Genomic DNA, 22,072 nt, shown 5'->3' with positions numbered 1-22,072 from the left:
TGCCATCGATGTCTGTTGTATTTATCATCGTTGTCTGCTTATAATTCTAATATGTAAATATTGCAAACATAAATGAATGATCAATACAGGGAAACATAAAACAAGATGTCAGAAATATCAGCGATGTTAAATTTATAATTAGCTGAAATGATTTGAAATAAGGATATGTGATAGAATATGAATTCAGTTGCAATTATTGTCAGGATTGTGCTATATTGACTTTGCAGCTGCCATTTCTCCACATAAATTTTAGATATATCTTTGTCATAAGTATCAACTTATTTCTTTTTAAGTTAGTAACAAGTAATCTACTTATTAATTCTCTGATTAGCCAGTAGGTCAGTTTAAATTATCTATATGTGATCATTGCACATTATCTAAAAACAATTAAAAGAAGAAGTAAAAAAGCAACACATTTATATATACATTGAAGTTTTACGTAAACAATATAATTCACGAACAGAAATAAGATGTTTAACATTTACACATTATAAAGTTTAAAACCAACAATAACAACAATTGACAATCATTAACAAATAGTCTGAAACAGCGGTAAACGACCAAAACATAGGCACACTTAGTCTTAAAATTCTTTTGTATTTCTCAAAGCTTTTCACTTTTGATGTTAATTACAATTTTGAACCGCTCAAATAGAATATAAATGTTTAGATCTAGATATTTTTTATTTACAAAACATAAAATGGTAAAGAAAAGTAATTTTCAAATTTTCTTTAAATATTCGATATAATTATCTATGTACGTATCAAATTTGAAAGACCCTGATGAACACAAATACAATATCTAACATTTATAAATTTTAGTTAAACAACAACAGTAACAAGAGGGCCAAGATGACCCTAGATCGCTCACCTGACCCATCGAACTCATCAGAACAATTACCTTGACAAGCATTCTGACAAGGTTTCATGACAGGTGAGTCAAAAATGTTACCACTAGAGTGTTAACAAGGATTATCCATATTTGAGCAGTGTGACCTAGTTGTTGACCCCATGGAACCCATATTCGAACTTGACCTAGAAATCATCAATTGAATAAAAAATGTGACCACTAGAGTGTTAACAAGGTTTTTCTATATTTGGGTGGTGTGACCTAGTCTTTGACCCAGGTGACCCATATTCAAACTTGACCTAGAAATCATCAAAACAAACTTTCAGACCAATTTCCAGAATATTTGGATCAAACAGTAGTGTTAATAAGGTTTTTCTATTTTTAGCTCCTGTGACCTAGTTTATCATCCGAGATGACCCATGTTCGAACTCATCCGAAGCAATTACCTAGACACGCATCCTGACCAAGTTTGATGATGATTGTGTCAAATATGTGACCACTAGAGTGTTAACAAGGTTTTTTCTATTTTAAAGCTCCTGTGACCTAGTTTATCATCCGAGATGATCCATGTTCGAACTCATTTGAGCTATTACCTAGACAAGCATCCTGGCAAAGTTTGATGATGATTGAGTAAAAAATGTGACCGCTAGAGTGTTAACAAGTGTTTTTTTTTATTTTTAGCGCCTGTGACCTAGTTTTTCATCCGAGATGACCAATGTTCGAACTCATCCGAGCTTTTACCTAGATTAGCATCCTGACAAAGTTTGATGATGATTGAGGCGAAATGTGACCGCTAGAGTGTTAACGAACACGTGTGGACGGACGATGGACGACAGACAGGTGAGCTAACAACAACAATAATAAATTTATCTTTAAGAAATAATTCATCTTTACCAAACTATTTTCTAGAGCTTAAAACGACGATTACAGATAATTTAAAAAGGCACTCTAAGCCTAACAATTCTTTTTAGTTCACAAAGCTTTCCACAATTTTTAAACAAGTTTTAAACAATTTTGAAACGCTCGAATGGAATTTTGAATATCTTTGTTTTGTGTTTATTAAAATCAAAATAGTAGAAATTTCCAATTAAAGTTTCTCTAAACATTCAATATAACTTGCTATGGACTTATATGAACACAAATAAAATATCTAACACTTATACATGTATATCTTAATACAGCAACAACACAATAATAATAAAAGATCCATATTCTTTACCAAACTATTTTTCGAGTCTTAAATAGCTTAAAACGACAAATGAAAACCTATTATTTAAAATCCCTACTAAGTCTTAAGTTCTTTTGATTTCACATTGTTTTGAAATTTTTAGTGGTTGACAGCAATTTTGAGACGTCAGAAAAGCATAATTAATGTTTTAATAACTAGTATCTATAAAAATCAAAATGTTAAAAAGTTCCTATGAAAATATTCTTTGTATTTGTTTTTTTAACATACAATATATTTGCTATGGACTAATATGAACAAAAATATAAAATATCTAACATTTATATATTTAAGTTTAACAACAATAACATCAAACAACAGGTAAAACAACAACAACATTTTGCCAGATTTACTTAATGTCCATTTTCCTATAATAAGCTGTTACAATTACGAATTTCTTTTTTAATTTTTTAAACGCAAAAAAATCCACTATTTCCTAAATATGAACACAAATGAAAAAGAATAAATGATGATTCTCTGTTATTTTGCTAAGTCTGAGAAATAGTTCTGCACAAGTTTAAATTTTCTTAGTTGCGTTAATAAAATTGCAGTATTTCGGAATCACCTTTAAGTAAACTGATAATTAATAGTGTTACGTTCATAAAATCCTACAGCTAAGTCAGTGGTTGAAGTACAAACTCAAGGTAGAACAGATCTTATTACTTAAAGGATTACTTTATATTCATTGGCAAGTAAATTACATACTTTTTGTATGCTACAACACTTACTTACATAGTAAGATGTCGTAATGGAAAATGATGCACATTTTATTGTTACAGACAACCATGGCAAGAACGACATTAAATCAATATCAGGAAAAAAGTTATAAAGTGCTTTCTTTGTGGTGTCGAGATGCGAGCAATATTCGCAGTACTTTACCAAACTGCAGCATGTCATTGAAACTGTCCACGGCATTCACCGACATCTGCGGTTTTACCTTCAGCTTGATCTTCCCAGATATCTGTATGATAAATCAATAATTAATAACAGTGTCTGCATTCATACTTAAACGTGCACTCATAACTCGAATACAATGAATACCTATACTTATTCATGATAAGTTTAACCTTTAAAATTTATCCAATAATCTAACATTTATCACAGTTACACTAATGAATTTGTAACAGTTTTTTTGTACTTTGAAGGGTGTAAATTTGAGCAAATAACGGTGTAAACGCCTGCCAGACTACATGCATGTGAAGGATGTTCTGACGTAATAATGTAAGCGTATATAGGTCGTCATTGTCGCTAGCTTTTGTGTCAATTTTATGTGCGTTTACCTTTGCATTCTGCATCTGTACATGTATGGTATCAACATCCAGCTTTCCAATTATGAGTGAAGTTTCGTGCACCACATCTAAGACTTCCGCAATTCTTGTTGCAATCTGGAGTATTTGCATAAGACTCAAATCCGTGTTTGTTTCCAAGAGATCACCAAGCGTGCGATAATTTGGTAGGAATCGGTTCGAGAAATGTTTGCTTACACCAAAAATTGCCAAGCTACGTGTACCAGTGTCTTAAAAGTGAAAGAGAAGAACTATTGAAATTAATGTTTTAAATGTATATCAATAGAACTGGACACCTAAAAACACCACAATGTTAGTGAAGCAAGCATTCAAATATTGAACATGCATAGCAAAAATGTTATTGTAAAAATCAGATAAAATACGTCATAAAAGTATAAAAGATCATTGCAATACATAAATGTAATTGCCTTCTTATTTTATTGATGATGAAGTCCGCTTAAATAAAATACATGTATATATATTTTATCTTTTGGAAATGGGAAAAAACCAAGGAGCAATGAAAACATAACTAGGTTTAGTTCACACACATCTAACTGAGTCAGTTAATGAAAGATAATAAAAAGTCAAACATCTCATACACTGTGTAACACCGACTTAAGCAGTAATCATTGCGACTGCGAAGGACAATAAAAATATATAACAGCACTGAAATGAAGTATTGGACGGACAACGTTTTACCGCCACGATACAATTCTTAACAACTTCTTTTATAAGTTTAAATTCCAGGAGATGAAACGGAGATAACACAAATGTAGACAAAGTCATACATGAGTTATAATAAAGCAATATTTTTGCTCACTAACAATTAAAAGGTTTATCAAAAATATGTATATAACGCATTTGTCACAATCATATAACAGACTGTACTTACATTCCGATATTTCTGTCCGGTTTTGCTCGTCTGTGCTTGGGTTGAATTTCTGCGTAAAAAATGGCATATACGTTAAATTCAATAAAATCACAAGAAAGTGTTACATGCTCTTTATAATTATCATTTGTACTTATGCATACATGATGCATGTATAAATCTGCTTTAATTTTAGTTGACCATAATTCATCACACATAAAATAATGTATTTATGAAACAGAAATAAATAATAAGATGGCGGTAACAATCGCCTTGTTAAAAGCATTTACCTTTTGTCCGACAATAGCTGATAATGTGTACAGAATCGGGTTTAAGGCGGAGTTAACTGGTAGTATGAATACCGCTGCCCATGCATACACATCTCCTGATATTTCATGTCCATTCAGAGCCATTATTCCTAGTAATATCAAATACATTATATATGTTTGCAATTATTTACAATTTTATCTCATATCAAATCGGTACAGGAATAACGTTATCTCATGAAGTATCATTATGAAAGTTATCATCATTAAACAATAAGTATCTCTAAAAAAAACCAAAAAGTATCTTTAAAAAGATACTCGGCCGAAGTTAAACTGGTTATTTTACATATGTTATTTTTAAGTTTTCAATACAAATAGAAATGTTGCAATGCTTGCAAAACAATGACAACATTAATAAAAAGGAAGATAAAAATCCTACGACAGAAAGGAAAAATTTAAGTTACCCATTACTCCAATTGGAAACCAACACAGAAAGTCCGTGGTTACTACAAGCAGTAAGTTTCTTGCTATTGTCAAATCCTGTTTTCTGGCTTTGTTAGCTGTATGTGCAATAACTGTTTTCTTGAATTCCATGAAGATAGCAATCTGACCAAAAGCAACAAGGACAAATGTGATGAAATTCAACCCTACAAATATTGCCACGGAATATACCCAGCCTGGTGGTCGATCTCTTGTCAGAGGTAAGGCAATGCAAACGCCTGATTTCGTGTAAAATTGATCCTGAAAGTAGCCACTGAATATAAATGGTATAACAGCTATAAATATTGAGAGAATCCACATGACTGCCGAAAGCAGATGCGCGATTTTCCAAGTTATTCGTATCTGCTTCAAGGGAAACTTGATCATAATCAGTCTGTCTATGGTGATCAGGCAAAGAAAGAGAACGCTTGCTTCAGACGACACTGTCGACAGAAATCCCGCGACATTACACCAGACACTGTTTCTCCAATAATCATCCATGAAAATGTATCTGTAAATATCGTTATAAAATAAAATTTTGATGGCAACTCTTTTCTCTCTTTAAGTATCTGCAAGTTTTATGCTTATATCATTGTAATATGATTTTTCGAAATTTATATCAAATAAATGACCAAATCTATTTCTTACAGAGATTTTAAGGAATTTAAGTAACAATGTCTTCTAAATATCATTGTTAAATTGTAATAGATACAATGTACATGTAAAACCATAACATTCCGACTACTACTACAGACTGTGCACCAACTCCATGGCAACACGTAACATAATTGTTTCGAAATTAAAGGATGTATAAAAACTAAAAAGATTAATATATTATAACAAATAAAAATATTTTATTAATGACATAAATTATCGTATCAGATAAAAATTGATTGGCAAGTAAAGACTATCTAAAAATGTCGTGAACAGAAAACTAGTATTAAATACACATATCATACATCTGTAATCGGCATACAACTTGTATTAGTAAACAGGCGCCAAAACAATGAAGTACACAGTGCAAGATAAATGTTGATTGCATTCAGTGAGAGATATATTGAATAATTTATAATTTCACCAAAAAAATTGTTTTAGATTAAACACAGATCATTACCAAACAAGTTCAATGAAACATAGATTAATTACAGCTTGATATGTAACACATGGAAAATTGCAGTAGATCTACTTTCAAAACGTCTGTTAAAACTGATGAAACTTGACCACAATTTCCTTCCAGAATAAACTTAAAATATCTGTGTCCAATTTCTAAAATTGGAGATGAAAATAACCAAATTAATATACCTTTTCCTGAACAGAGCATCCGCTGTTGCAATTATCATCAAGTATATTCCCATTAACAGATCTGCTCCCGCAAGGTTTGTAACGAATACACCATATCCTATACGAAGCCTCTTCCTGTCATACACTAATCTATAAATGATTGATAGAGCGTTTCCTATGAGAGCTGTCAATCCAATTAGCCAAAGCATGGTCTGGAGAGCTGAGAGTCTCATCAAGTCTTCACAGGAGGAAAACTCGTCTTTTGTCGGTAAACATTGTTCCTCGTCCAAATAGTTTGGTCTGATACAACAAAATTTGTATGCAGGTGTATGTAATTCTGCTAGCCCTGTTACACCTGTGAAAATTCCTTTATTGAACTTTGTAACTTTGTTCCCGCTGATATCTATTTTAGACACGAACAAATCACGGAAAGCGAATTCTTTTATTTCTACGATGGTATTATTTGACAAATCAATGACATCAAGTTCAAGACCGGCAAAAGAATATGCATTTATCACTTTTAATTGTGCATTAGCAAGATTCAATTCTCGAATTAAAGTTAATTTATTAAATGCACCCGCTTCAATGCTTGAAAGTTTACTATTACCTTTCAATTGTAACAACCGAAGGTGTTTGAGATGATGAAATACATTTGATTGCAATGTTCTGATGTCGTTAAAGCTTAGGTCAAACGTAAAAATATTTCTCAAACCATGGAAAGCCTCTGTTGATATGTTTACAATATTGCATCGCGATAGATTAAGAATTGCCAAAGAAGTAAACTCCAGATGCGAGTTCTCTAATACTTTTCTCAGATTGACATTTCGACTTAAATCGAGTTGTCTGGCAGTATCAGACATGTTATAAACATCACCCATTGTAATGTTGCTATGACTACAAAACATGGCATATCCGCTACAACGGCATTTTACTGGGCATCGGAAGCTACAAAGTCGTTCGTCATCTCCATGGTAACAGTGAACGTATCCGTCACACACTTGTTCTAAACTAATGCAATTCTTACTCCAAGCACACCTATATGCATTTGGGCAAATGACCTTTGTTGAATCTATGAATAAAATAAGAATATTCGGATACATTATGAATGAAACTGTGTAAAACAAAAATACACATCTTATATTACTTTTGATGGAATATTGAAATATTATCTGATGGAATCATTAAACTTTTACAGCCATAGACGGTCAATATTGTTGCAACATCTCATCGATATGATATAAAACAAACTATAACAGAGTTCTAAAGCCAATTTCTTTAACAAAGTACATAATAAACATACCAGTACATATCTCGGGAAACAAAGACACACCTATGGTGTTCAACGACTCCCATCGCTTTATTGGTACATCAACAACACCTTTGTATGTATTTGAAACATTTTTGACACTTCTTTGTGAATTTTCAACAACTCTATAAACGGTGAAGTTATGTGTAAACTCCCCGGAAATATTTTCAAATATTTGTTTCGAGACAGCCTTTGCATCCTCACTGTTTTCAAGAAAAATTATTCCTTGTTTCCCTGATTTATATTGAGTGAACATAATATCTTTTAGAAATGATTTAGCAAGCATTTTGTAATAGTACGTCTGCAATTGGTAAACGGATGCAAACGGAGTAAAGGAAGTATCTTTAACACTCATGACAATATCCTCTATGTCATAGTCCACGTTGAGCGGCTGACATGTTGTGTAGCTTAGAATACGAATGGTAGACATGTTCGTATAAAAATGGTTAGCAAACTTGTCAACATCGAACTTCTGCTGAACTAACCCAGCGTCATAAAGGATAAGAATCTCACTGTCTTCCTTAGAACAACCTGTTGTTTAATGTAAAAATTAGAACCGGTTGAACCGGGTGATGCTCCTCGAATAGGTTTTGGACACTAAAAAGTATACCTTTTGTAGTTTATGTCCCGGACAAAGTTGAAAGTGCAATAAATCCAAACTTAGGCAGGACATAGCTACTGTTCTTTGCACTGCTCATCTATTCAATGATATCTATCTACCTACAAAGTTTCTTGTTCATATCTCTTATAGTGTCAGAGTTATGACCCGGACAAAGTTCAAAGTTTAAATATGAACAAACGGCAATAACTAAAAAATTAGGCAATGCAGAGTTACGGTTCTTGTGCACTGCACATCTACCCAGTGGGATCTCTCTACCTACAAAGTGTCTTTTTCATATCTATAATACTTTCAGAACTATGTCCTGGACAATGTTCAAAGTATAAAAATGGACAAAAGGCAAAAACTTCAAAATTTGCAGGGCAGAGTTATGGTTCTTTTGCATTGCACTTCTACCTGATGAGACTTATCTACCTACAAAGTTTCATGTTGATATCTCTTATATTTTTTGAGTTATGTCCCGGACAAAGTTGAAAATATAAAAATAAATAAAGGGCAATAACTCTAAAATTAGGCAAGTCAGAGTTACGGTTCCGGTGCACCGCACATCTAACCCATTGAGATCTATTTACGTACAAAGTTTCATGTTGATACCCCATGTTGTTACCAAGTTATGTCCCGGACAAGAAAAGCGGACGTCCATACAGACGGACGGACAAAGTGGCGACTATATGCTCATCCTTCGGGGAGCATAATAAAAACAAAGGGGATCATCGTGGATCTAGATCACTCACATGAGATCCAATGCTAAAAATGATCACAATTCTTCAATGGATTGGTAAGTACGCTATGAAATGCTACATCTCCGGCAATTAGTTTCTATAAGTTTTGATGTATTTTCCTGAAACTAATTAAACTTCGTAGCGCGGTCATCGTTTGCTTTTTTCACTCGAGGTTAAAGATTAAAGGTTAGGGTATTGCTGTTCTACAAGAGTCAAGTCTTAAATCTAAATAAACTATCTGACAACAAGGGCTAAGTTTTATTATTATTTTACTTTGTGTAAGATCAAAAGATGATGCTACATGCCAAATATTTATGCTCTAGGTATTGTAGTTTCAGAGAAGTGGAATTGTAAGGCATGTTAATCATTTTCAGTATATATAAACTAAGTTACTCTCAGATATTATAGGGATCATTTTTGGGCCCAGGGACATGTAAAATAAAATATAGTTTTTGAGAAAATAATTATTTAATAATTCAATTTCTTAAGTCTATTACAACCCTTGTGACATACTTATGTATCAGACTGCAACCATTTAAATAACTTTTGTAAAGGAGCATCTAATGACCTTTCCTGAAATTTAGGGCACAGTGTATTTACTTGCCGAGAACATGGTAATTAAATAAATTGTACGAGGAACGACAACGACGGACACAATGTCATCACAATAGTTAAAATCTGAGCACAATATGCTAGGTGAACTAATAAAATTTCAGCATTAAGTCATAATGCACATTAAACTCTTTATTAAACATATAAAATTCTCTAAGCTTTGAGAAGAAAAACTATAGAAGCTACTGTATGTGTAAGAATTCGTTAAATTTAGTATTCATTTAATTCTCTAATCCAAAAAATACATTTTATGTTGCCTTTAGTCAAATGTTATGTATTATTTAAGTAAAATACTTTGCCTTATTGTCTTAATTAATAGTTTTTACCTATGCAGTTTGCGCAAAGCGTTATTATTATTTCTTTTATCATTTTATCGAAACAATAATAAATATACCATATGTCAAATATTATAATACTTAATCACTGAAAGTTTTATACTCGTGGAAGACAACAAATCTTTAGAAAAACAAAAATCTATTACCGCAATTGTCTTCGTCTTGCCCGCCTGGACACTGAGCCGTACCGTCACAAATGAACCTTAGTGGTATGCAATAACTACCAGGGCATTTAACTGTGTTCGGTAAACACTGAAAACTTTCTGAAATAGTTGATCATAAAGATGTTATTAATTATTTTATAAAAAAAGCTGCATGAAATTGAGTGATAAAATATAAGAAATGTTATTCAAAGTTTTTGCTGATAATCGCTTATGTGTTTAACTGAGTTTGTTATTGTTTCGGAACTGAGGTTGTTTATGTTCCGGTTTTTAAATTAAAGTATTTCTGGTAAGCTGCATCAAATCATTACATTTAAACTCAGTCAACTACTTTGATGAACAATATTTAAACAAGAACCGGTTGAACCGGGTGATGCTCCCCGAGAAGGTTCTGGACACAGGAAAGTATAAAAAAATGAACAAAGGGCAAAAACTCCAAAATTAGGCAAAGCGGAGTTATGTTTTTTTGCACTGCACTTCTATTCAATGAGATCTATCTATCTATAAAGTTTCCTGATAATATCAGAGTTATGTCCCGGGTAAAATTCAAAGTGTAAAATAAATAAAGGGCAATAAATCCAAAATTAGACCAGGCTTTGTTTAGGTTCTTTAAGCATTGCAGTTCTATCCAATTATATCTAGCTACCTACAAAGTTTCATATTGATATCTCTAATAGTTTTAAAGTTATGTCCCGGACAAAAGTCAAAAAGTAAAAATAAACAAAGGGCAATTACTTCAAAATAAGGCAAGGCAGAGTAATGATTCTTAAGCACTGCACTTCCACCCAATGAGACCTATCTATCTACAAAGTTTCATGTTGATATCTCTTATGATTTTAGAGTAATGTCCCGAACAAAGTTCAAAGTGTCAAAATGAACAAAGGGCAATAACTCCAAAAGAAGGCAAGACAGTGCTACAGTTCTTGTGCACTGCAAACTTACTAAATGAGATCTATCTACCTACAAAGTTTTACGTTGATATCTCTTATACATTTAGAGTTATGTCCCAGACAAAGTTCAAAGTGTAAAAATAAACAAAGGGGGATAATTCAAAAATTATGCAAGGCAGAGTTAAGGTTCTTGTTCACTGCACACCTACTCAATGAGATCTATCTACCTACAAAGTTTCATGTTGATACCTATTATAGTTTTAGAATTATGTCCTGGAAAAAGTTCAAAGTGTAAAATAAACAAAGGGGGATAATTAAAAAAGAAGGCAAGACAGAGTTACGGTTCTTGTGCACTGCACACTTACTCAATGAGATCTATCTACCTACAATGATTCATGTTGATACCTCTTATAGTTTTAGAGTTATGCCCCAGACAAATTTCAATGTGTAAAATAAACAAAGGGGGATTATTCAAAAATTAGGCAAGGCATAGTTACGGTTTTTGTGCACTGCACACCTACTCAATAAGATCTTTCTCCCTACAAAGTTTCATGTTGATACCTCTTATACTTTTAGAGTTATGTCCCGGACAAAGTTCAAAGTGTAAAATAAACAAAGAGGGTAATTCAAAAATTAGGCAAGGCAGAGTTACGGTTCTTGTGCACTACACACCTACTCAATGAGATCTATCTACCTACAAAGTTTCATGTTGATACCTCTTATAGTTTTAGAGTTATGTCCCAGGCAAAGTTTAAAGTGTAAAATAAACAAAGGGGGATAATTCAAAAATTAGGCAAGGCGGAGTTACGGTTCTTGTGCACTGCACACCTACTCAATGAGATCTATCTACCTACACAGTTTCATGTTGATACCTCTTATAATTTATAGTTATGTCCCGGACAAAGTTCAAAGTGTAAAATAAACAAAGGGGAATAATTCAAAAATTAGGCAAGGCAGAGTTACGGTTCTTGTGCACTGCACACTTACTCAATGAGATCTATCTACCTACAAAGTTTCATGTTGATACCTCTTGTTGTTTCAAAGTTATGTCCCGGACAAGAAAAGGGGACGGACGGACGGACGGACGGAAGGAAAGACGGACGTTCTCACAGGACAGTAATTATGTGGCTACTCTATTGTTCTCTCTATTGTTCTTTTTAGCCACACAAAAGAAAATAGCCACATAAAAGCATTACGGAATGAATGACATCAAAGAGAAAGAACAGTTACCTATTGTCCCTCTAGCCACATAATTACTCTCCTGTGAGTGCGGACGGACGGACGGACAAGGCGGCGACTATATGCTCCCCCGAAATTTTTCGGGGAGCATAAAAAGGAAGATGGATGGGGTGCGACAAAGTAGTATAGTAATTGCCAAATAAAATACTTTTATTCGGCCGCTAAAATTTTGTAGTTTATAACCATCACCACTGTCAAATGTACAGATGCGTGCATAAATAAATTCTAAACTGTACTAGGTTCACAATATGTTAAATTCTATTAGAGTTTGGGGACAATGGCGGTAGCTTGCATTGAACACTTCTGTCCATTTATTAACAGACATGATCAGACTGAGTGTAGAACATCTATAACTTTGATGTGTTTGAACTATTTCATACCCGAACTCAGGTAAAACAAAGACATGCAAACCGTACCACAATGGTCAAGGTGACTCCCTGATCGGCATCCAAGAATGATACCATTGCTATCAACATCATACAAACATTTAAGATGAGCTGGGATGTCTTTCACGTCACCTTCACACGTGACACTATCTTCCTTTGGTCTATAATCTGAAATGTAATGTTTAGAATAAAATTTAGGTACTTGCATATCAACGATTAACGCTATCAGATATTGAAATTGCGTAACATTTACAAGCATTTGTAAAATATAAGTTTAGATATTTGCCTTATTCTCAAGTGATTCTTTAGTTCAAACCGTTGCTGTAATTCTATTCATAATTTTTTTATACGGTAAACCACTGTTTGATATTTTAAGCCTCTTACAACGCCTCATAACCTTATATTTTATCATATCCCTTCTCAAGTTTAGTCAACTAATATTTCCTACTGCTGTTATTCCATAAAAATGCTTATGTTATCTGGAATTTTAACCGAATTAACATGATGATTTTTTTGTTATGGAGGGATTTTATAAAATTCAAATGTTACCATGTTCGCAAACTACTGGACCAGGGAAATATTCTGTTATATAATTGCTCGACTGTCCGGGTTTGATTGCCATTTTTCTATATATATATTCTTCAGTGTAGTCAAACATTATTCTCGACTGATTATTTGCAATCTCTTGTATAGCGCCCTCTGTGTAGTTTGAATAATTCATACACATCATTTCTTTCCTAAAACGAATTTTTTCCAAATGTTAAAACGCATGTTTAATGCAAGTTTTAAATTTATTCTAAGAAGTATTTCAAAAATTCCGTGTACAATTATAAAAGGACAGCAACAAGATTATACAGCAGATGGAAGATATGAAAACATTCATATTCAAATAACTAAAAAGGAACGCAAATGTTGTCTTTTAAAACATAGTAAAAGTCTCTAGATTGAGCTTATGCATGATTTTCAAGGCGGAGCCTCATCAACGTACTTGATCATGGAAACGAAATGTTCATATTTAATTAAACATAATGCACTCAAACACAAAAATTATATATTTTTGAGCAAAATCTCTGTTGTACAATCTTTGAGTTTAATACAAAATTCAAATAAAAACAATATAAGTAATGTGTTGTTAAAGACTGGAACAACAGTGAAGGTTGAGTGAAACAATATGTATCAAACTTTCAACATAACTTACTGCTTATTCTTAAACACGGTAACTTCAAGAATAACGCATGTGCAATGAATATAACGGTGAGCGTAATAAGGATCATCAAACTTGGCAGCCGCAGTGTAAGCCAGAGGACATTTTTGCTTTATCTGTAAATGAAAACAAGTGCCAACAAAAAAAGAAACATTTTTGATATATTAGAAGTAAACAGTGATCAAAGCCGATTCCTCCCGAAAACTTTTAACATTTTCTATGCATTGACCCGTCCGTTGATCATTTACAAAACAGTTCCTGCAGGTTTTAAGTTATAAGAAATGTTAATAGATTCTTAGTGCAATGAATATATACGTATGGATTGCAAGTTTAAAACTGCGTATTAAAACGGATTAAACAGTTAACAAATTACAATTTAGGGTGCCTATGAAAAAATATAAACAAATTTGATAGCTTCATGTCGTTACCTTTTGTTTACATATGTAGCCTGGTTTCTGTGCAAAACGATTAAGGTTACTAGAATCAAGTCCCCCACCTTCCACTTCATTATAGAAAGAGCCCTTTACAATATCAGTGTTATCTACTATAGTGTATACCCGGCCGGTAGTAATGTTACCAAACTCGCAGTTTAATGATAATCCTCCTGAAAAGTCCGATTATATTTTTTCACAATTCATTTGCAAATCATACATTTGCTTTCTACCAAAGAGGCATGCATAGATCCCTGACCTATCAGAATAGTGGATACAAGAAGAATTTCACCAAAACATAATGATTTACAAAAAAGCACATGTCCGTTTGTGGTTTAATCATTTGTTAACCAAATTAAAGGTCAGAGCAGGGATCTATCAATCAATGGAGGCAATGGAAGTTCCAAAAGAAATGCAATCTAAATGCATTATTCAAGATTCGTCAACTATGACAGTGGGAATTTCAAGTCCGAAATGAAAGGATTTTACAATAAAATACAAAACATGAGCTACAAACAGTTTAGGTCCTGGACTGCAAAGATGTTAAGGCTGTCCCAGCTTTAAACTTGCAGCAATTGCATTTCACATTTCAAGTTGTTGGTAGATAATATCAAAAGAAAGAACAGAAATATTCTTAAAGCCAGTATTATATTTGCCTTTCATATAAAGTGACACAAAATATAGGTTTCAAGGAAAGTAAACTCGCATCCTTTTGAAATATTAAAGAAGAAATAATCATCTGACCGACAGTATATCTTCCTGAAGTCCTGTAACCTGCTTCCCAGACTTTATCACACACGACTCAAAGTCTGTTCGTAAACATTTCATCTCGTCTGTACCATCCTTGCAGTCGGTGTATTTATCACAACGTAACCTATTCGGGATACACCGGTAACCGTCACAATGAAATGCTTCATCTTGTACACATGCATCTACAACGATGTGTGGATAGAGAATTATCATGCTCGCCAAGGCAAGTGTCAAAAGGTTTGTGACAGCTGTAAATTTGCTTATATCACATCTCCGAAATGTTATATTTTTCTGATTCTTCGGATTTATTGAATTCTGAACACTTAATGTTTGAGATCGAACGCACAAGTCCGTACTAGTGAGCTTGAGATTTTTCATTTATAATGAACAGACATAGATTTGTTTTTATCATTGATTTTACGAGATTATGAGAATGCGGTTTGTTCTGCAGGCTAATTAGCATATCGTCACCTTATTGCAGTAACGGGTTAACTGGTATCAAATTAAATAAAGAGTTAACCCGTTCTTGCACTAAGGTAACGAAATAAAATATATCACATATCTTTTTCAAGTTGTATCGTAAATATACTGTATGTTATTTGTACAAGTCAAAATTTTGTTCTGTTCTATAAAAATATACGGTTCGAATTAAATGATATCATTTAAATAACATATTTACAATCATGGCACATATAAATCATGTAATTTAATGGAATATAAGTGTGCTACAGAGATATTGATATCAAGTTAAATAAAATCTTATCAAGTTAATACATATGCATTAGACGCATCGTTATTATACGTATTTTAATTAGACTTTTGTCTTTCATCAACATAAAAGAAATTGACAATACCACAAGAGAACTCGTCGCTTCCATCATAACAATCTTTCCGTGAATCACAACGTTTGTTAGCAGGTATACATTGGCCATTGGTACACTTGAATTCTGTCGTTTCACATTCTCTTAGATCTACAACCAAAGTATAATCATTTTGTTTTACTTTAAACCAGTTTAATTGGAAGTAAAATTGCATTAAAATTTATTTATAAAATTTGCCAGGCCAATGCACCAATCATTATTAAAAATCAGTGATTTGACAAATTTAATAACTGTAACAAATGCTCTGTTGATATTCTAATGTTTCAAGTAAAGGTGATATTTCGTGTAAAAAGTATTACGATAAAATTCTGATATCACTAACATTTTTGCAGAAATTTTAATAAAAATTTATATAAAATGTTGAATCAAGCGTTGAATCTGTTTATCAGTTTGGAATAATAATTATCATAAGAGGAAATGTAAATTTACCACATTTTTCATCACTGCCGTCCACACAGTCGGGAATAAAGTTACACACTTGACTAATATGTATACAATCACCTTTCCCGCATTGAAACTGGTCATGCAAACAAGGCACGTTACCTTATAAAAGAAACAAAACCATAAACCATACGTAAAAACAAGCTTCATTATTTGAAAAAGGTCAATTCAGTTTGAAAGCTCATTCAATCTACATTAAAAAAAAAATAACAACAAATAAGCAAACAAATATAGAAAATCTGCAGTAATAAAAAAGGTTTCAGTTTTATTTCTGAAAAGATACGAACCGTTTAAATTGCAGATTTCGTCACTGTTTATTAATTTTTTTTATATTAAGCATATCCTGGATTTGCACGTTGACATCGTTAACATGCCATTTAAATTTGGTATGTGTCAAAACACAATGTATGAAAATTATTCTTAGTGAACATAATAACCAAAAAAGTCATATGCTATTTCTATTGTAAACAATTAGCAACTGATCCTACCTGAGAGAGATCGGTTACAATTCGTTTCATCCGAAGCATCTAAGCAGTCTATTATACCGTCACAGTATACAAGAACAGAAATCCATTCAGCCGAGAAAGCACAGTGGAAAAATGATCCGTTTTCGAAACTTGTCGGTAGTTTAGTAGATAGCATGTCCTTGGCAATAAGTGCATGAGCTGGTTAAAGATGCAAAGTCGGAATAAAAAAATAAATAGTCGGAATAAACAAGATAATAGTCAGAATAAACAAGATAATAGTCGGAAAAGACAAGATAATAAAATCTAATTTAGAAACATTCACAAACTTGTTCAAATGGTGATAATGAAAAGCGGAGTGTGACACAAAGATAAAACCATGGAAATAAATGAAATGATTATTTTAATAAAGGATTATAAATTATGACAAACGTCAACAGATAACTGTTAAAAAGCAGCAGACATATTCCAGTGGTAATTTAACAGTATTTAAGTAGCAACTCATCAAATCATCAAATATGAAAGAGACTCAATAAATCAAATCGGCTGGGTGTAAGTTATATTTTCGAATTTTCCGTTGGGTTTCACTTTTTATTATATTAAATATAAGCCCCGAGCCACCCTCCAAAAAAGTGAAAAAAATAATAAATGTTTATTCATTCTTATAAGAGAGGTAATTTCGAATCTTATAACAAACCTTGATATTCATTCCAACACTCAGTTTCGTCTGAATAGTCTATACAATCGAATCTACTGTCACATTTCTTCAAACCCGGAATGACTTGGCCGTTTTTACACCTAAAGACTTGTCTTCTTTCGTAGCGTTCATTCACGCCACGAAAAATGTTATTGTTGCGTAGTATAGCTGGAGAAAGAGAAAACAAAATGACCAGAAGCACTATGTATCAAGATTGCAGGAGTATTGTGTTACAAACGCAATCTTACAATGGAAATAGTGCAACTATAAAAAAATAAATAGAGCAAAAATGTGTCTTTGTACTGTTTGGTGAAGATGTACGTTTTGAATTTTTTTTCAATAAAACCTCACTTAGTACTTGATTAACTGCATGCATAATGTTGAAAACCTAAATATTTATATAGCGGAACATGGTTCCAATTTACCAGGAGCATTGTAGCGCCTGTACGAGGGATGCCCTCATAAAGTCGTGGACAATGGATGTAAAAAATTATAATGCTTGAGCCTAACATGATTTCGCACAAGTATATTACAATCGATTTGAATTAAAATAAGAAAGTGTACATACATTAGATATTGTAGAATTAATATAGATATGAGGTGTACGTATGCAGCATACGCCAAATATAGTAATTTTACAAACGCAACACTTCATCTTCAAAACGGAGTTAGTGATCAATAGGGTAAGAAAACTGCTTTATGTTATGACGTTGACAATTACCTTTGCCAGACGCTATAAGGCGAATTTTCAAAGAAATAATAAAATATATGCGTTAGCAGTGCACCTTTGACTTCATACCGTACTCAATAAAAATGGTGACGTTTGACTTAGCCCAACATATCGTTATTTAGCGCTGACCGACACAAACAGTCATGTTAAAAAAGTTAAAACTGTGGAAAAGTAGCAGAATATTTTGCGATCGTTATTTAACAAGTGTCGTAAGACATATGTAACGAGTAACGAAAAAAAAAGCAAAAATGGGATGCCCATAGTTAAGCAGCGGAGATAATTAAACTATTTTTAATGAAGACAAAAAATCAAATTTTCTCCCCTATCTCAGAAAATTTAAAAAATTAAATGGGGCTGAGTTTTTCCAAAAAAAAATTTTTGGGGTAGTCGAAAAAGGGTTTTTCTTGCTAAAAAATTGTACCCCTTTAAAAGAGGTGATATTTTGAAAAGAAGAAACATATTAAATATTTTGCCATAAATAAAAAAATGAATGATATCATGCTGATCTGTTGCATGTTTGCTCAGCAATGGGATATAAAGTAAAATAACCAGTAAAAGACTTATAGAGTTTTGTATTTAAACGCTGTTGTCCATGACTTATTGGGATAGCCGTCGTATAGCCCTTCCAACAAACATTGGTTCCCTTCTTACCATCATACTAAACTCTTTTTTCTCTAACAGAATCATTATAATCTTCTCCAAGGTTGAACAAAGCAATCCCCTGTGTATGTATGATTCCAAACCCGTGCCAAATTCTTATTTTATAAACGACTCCCCGACCACTGTCTGGCGAATCTTTAATACCAATATTAATATTATAGAAACTGTTTATTCAAACAAAAAACAAGCAAACGAGTGAAAAACACTGAATAGTACATCGGCATATTTCATATTATGTATGTTTATTAAAAATAAAATAAAAAATGTATGAATTGAAAAAAAAAACCACATTTTCTGAAATTTCAAATTCTATGATAAAACTTTTACATGTACATTAGAGATTTAATGACAACCTGTTAGTATGCACGGCTGCCACCACAATGATTTATTTTTGGTGAAGCACCAGATGTACCCGCTATTCCAGGGATCCCGACAATAGTTGCTGACACCAGCAAGACTTTCTCCAGGGAACCAAAAATCATGAGCAAGCTTTTCTGACCATTTCACACACGGTTCACCGGAGAATGTTGTATTTAGCGTTCCCGTATATCTTAGATAACCGTCAAATTTACTGTTGTTGGCTTGTACAGGTTGCACTGAAATTATATGTTAAAAAACAACCCACAACTTCATTATTTAATAATAGTCTAAATAGTAACGAAATGAATATTTAAATAAATGCTAGTTTAAGAAAAATGCATATCTGTTATGGTTACGGAAATTGTCAATGGCCAGTAGATGTTCCTTATGTGAGGGTGACAGTGACACTTGATGTGAATGTGATTTGCTTTCTAAGTCATAGATTGTGGATTTGTTAAAATTTATAATACTATATTATATAGATGCTTATATATACATACCATTATATTACTTATAAAACAACACTCGACCTTTATAAATATGCAAATATGGTAGGCATAAGTACCAAATGGACACATAAGTAGAATTATCTTCTGCGCAAGAATAATCAGTAAGAGATGGCAATCACGGACATTCCGTAAATAGTATTCGGACATTGACGTTCGAATGAGTGGAAAATGTTGGACACATTTTAATATATCAGATAGGTTTACATTTAAATGAAGATATCTGTCATCATCAGTAACTGATATATCACAATTATAATACATTATCTTCTGAAATATGTATCTAATTAAACTCAACTCAACAGCGGAAAATGTGCATAATGTTATTTTTATGCTTTATTGATAAGAAATCCACTGTTTAACAATATAAGATAAACGTACTTACTGATAATATCACATTCTTCGAAGGCGTATGGCTTAATTGGATCATATTCAGTGTAGCACCAGAGATATCTGTCATTGGTTGGCGAACGACAATAGTTTTCTGCCGCAATTATAGATCTCTCCGGAAACATCGTGTCCTCAATTGGGTCATCATGAAGCCATGCACCACTATCTAGTAAATTCGTTCTGTTTTCATTTGCCCAAAGTGAACATGTTTTTCCTGACATCGTTTGATTTACTGTTCCATTATATTGATTGGTAGGTATCTGTTCTGGAATCAGGACCCAGTTCCGCTTGTCAGGTAAATATGCTGTATCGGTACCTTTGGCTGGAATGACAAGAATAACTTAATTTGTGTCTGACATTTATATAGGTTTCTTATTGATTTGTTTTTTTAAATATATTGTATTGATTGAACTGACAATGTGTTCTAAATTCTAATGTTAAATCTTGCTTAAAACACTTGCCATTTGATCGACGAGTTATCACATTTACGTGCAAAATGTTAATGATAAGATATACTTGTACCAGAGTGTATATCCCTTTCACAGACGAAATACTCTGCTAGCTGTCTCTCACAATCCTCAGATTCCCATGTATTATCTTCATTATAAAACCGGTAGTTCATACGTGTGCAATTTCCATCAGATGGTTCACCAGTTTTCCTTTTGATTAGAAACCAAAGATATAAATCACTATTTAAAAAATACAATTCTCTCATGTTATAAGCGTTATATATGAAATATCCGGGCATAAAATACTACTAAATTCCTGGGATTTTTTAAAATTTATTTATCACTTAGTTAAAATAGTGTGGCCTGATGTCCCAGGTTTGGTTGATAAATTAATTTTATGACATTAAGAATGTACAAGTAGTTTGAGCAAAATGCATTAGTTAATTGATTGATGTGGATATTTCAAGTGCCATATAAATATTAATGTTACCATGCAGTAAATGTCACGTGATGAGAGGTATCATCCCATATTAATCTTTCCTGAGTCTTGATCATATATGCGGTGTAAGCCTATCATGAAAACATACTTTTTTACGATTTTAAACATTACATTTGTTTGAAAATCAAGTTTACGTTCAAGAAGTGATCCAAAAGCAATTAAGATTTTAATCTTAATTAAATCGCATTAACAATCAAACATCTGTATATGCGAGTACAGATTTGGAAAAAAGTTTTAAATACATAACATAAATGTAAATTGACATTGAAATTAGTAAGACAGTACATTTTAACGACATGTTAATATTGTATTTATTATTCAGATTCTCCCGCAATTGAATTATTATGTAAAATAGAGAAAAACAGAATTACTAAAGGATTTTTAGACTTGGTTTGATTAAACCTATTCATGAAAGGTAGTGATAAATGCAAGATATCGACCGCACCCGGCTTCGGAGGGACTAAACATTTAATATGAAAAGGTAGGATTTGAATACATAATCTGATTTATTTGAAATATCCGAAGACTATATCAGCAAGTGTAGATATAGATGTTTCTGCCCATTTATCGTATGTAAGACTTCTTTTCAACAGGTGGTGGTTGTATTCTAAACAAGGGTTGTGTCAAAATGTTCCGAAAGATGTTACCGATATAAAAATTAAATACCTATATGAATTTAAAAAAGCCAGCATTTAATGCAATTAAAATTTTTTTTTTAAACTGGAATAGGGACCGTCGATGTATTTTGTTTCCTGAAAGAGAAATTTTATATATCTTTAAATTTCCTTTTTAGACCCTAGAGATAGAGTTGTAACCCCCATGCCAAAAATTGTTTGCTGCTTTTCCTCCAGTTTGTAGCTGGGGGGTAATGGGTAAAAACATTTCTTTAAATTTCCCGAATACAATCTAAAAATTTAAAGATAAATTTTCAAAAAAGACTATTGACAAAGGGAAATTTAAAATTTTCAAAATGAAAATATTTACAGAAAATGCCCTTTTTTAAAATTCTTAAAATGAAATACATAAAAATAAAAATTTTTTTGTTTACGGAAATAACAACAGTTAAAGGGGGAAAAAATACCTAT

The 22,072-nt window shown here is 32.5% G+C and overlaps 2 protein-coding genes across 2 annotated transcripts; both read right to left on the bottom strand.

Annotated features, from left to right (window-relative positions):
* Positions 1-415: 415 nt before the first annotated feature.
* LOC132718555 (uncharacterized) lies at positions 416-16,874 on the bottom strand. Its single transcript, XM_060702267.1, has 16 exons — positions 16,721-16,874; positions 16,221-16,334; positions 15,765-15,881; positions 15,000-15,092; positions 14,158-14,333; positions 13,724-13,845; positions 13,075-13,262; positions 12,556-12,693; positions 9,996-10,112; positions 7,556-8,092; positions 6,277-7,324; positions 4,959-5,485; positions 4,519-4,646; positions 4,253-4,301; positions 3,355-3,590; positions 416-3,035 (listed from the first exon to the last, which is right to left on the bottom strand). Exons 1-16 carry the CDS (start codon positions 16,872-16,874, stop codon positions 2,898-2,900), a joined length of 3,882 nt encoding a protein of 1,293 aa, XP_060558250.1. The 3' UTR covers positions 416-2,897.
* Positions 16,875-18,781: 1,907 nt separating this feature from the next.
* Positions 18,782-21,614, bottom strand: LOC132718554 (plasminogen-like). Its single transcript, XM_060702266.1, has 5 exons — positions 20,979-21,614; positions 20,556-20,698; positions 20,035-20,361; positions 19,137-19,379; positions 18,782-18,918 (listed from the first exon to the last, which is right to left on the bottom strand). The coding sequence occupies exons 1-5, from the start codon at positions 21,041-21,043 to the stop codon at positions 18,782-18,784; spliced, it is 915 nt and encodes a 304-aa protein (XP_060558249.1). The 5' UTR covers positions 21,044-21,614.
* Between the last annotated feature and the right edge of the window lie 458 nt (positions 21,615-22,072).

Source organism: Ruditapes philippinarum, unplaced genomic scaffold, assembly GCF_026571515.1.
Source record: "Ruditapes philippinarum isolate M1 unplaced genomic scaffold, ASM2657151v2 ctg1098_1_1_1_1, whole genome shotgun sequence".
Lineage (NCBI taxonomy): Eukaryota > Metazoa > Mollusca > Bivalvia > Venerida > Veneridae > Ruditapes > Ruditapes philippinarum.
This window is presented reverse-complemented; position numbering and strand designations above follow the sequence as displayed.

Bases quoted from the DNA above. Each gene is read 5' to 3' on its own strand.
- LOC132718555 (XM_060702267.1), bottom strand. From the start codon at position 16,874: ATGCTATCTACTAAACTACCGACAAGTTTCGAAAACGGATCATTTTTC. The intron at 13,263-13,723 runs GTAAGTTATGTT...AATTCGTTTTAG, and splicing joins ACCGTGTTTAAGAATAAGCA to GAAAGAAATGATGTGTATGA. The intron at 3,591-4,252 runs GTAAGTACAGTC...TTCACTTTTAAG, and splicing joins CCGGACAGAAATATCGGAAT to ACACTGGTACACGTAGCTTG.
- LOC132718554 (XM_060702266.1), bottom strand. From the start codon at position 21,043: ATGATCAAGACTCAGGAAAGATTAATATGGGATGATACCTCTCATCAC. The intron at 20,362-20,555 runs GTATATCTTATC...TTGTCATTCCAG, and splicing joins GGATATACACTCTGGTACAA to CCAAAGGTACCGATACAGCA. The intron at 18,919-19,136 runs GTTGTCATTAAA...TTGGTATTAAAG, and splicing joins GCAGCCGTGCATACTAACAG to ATTCGCCAGACAGTGGTCGG.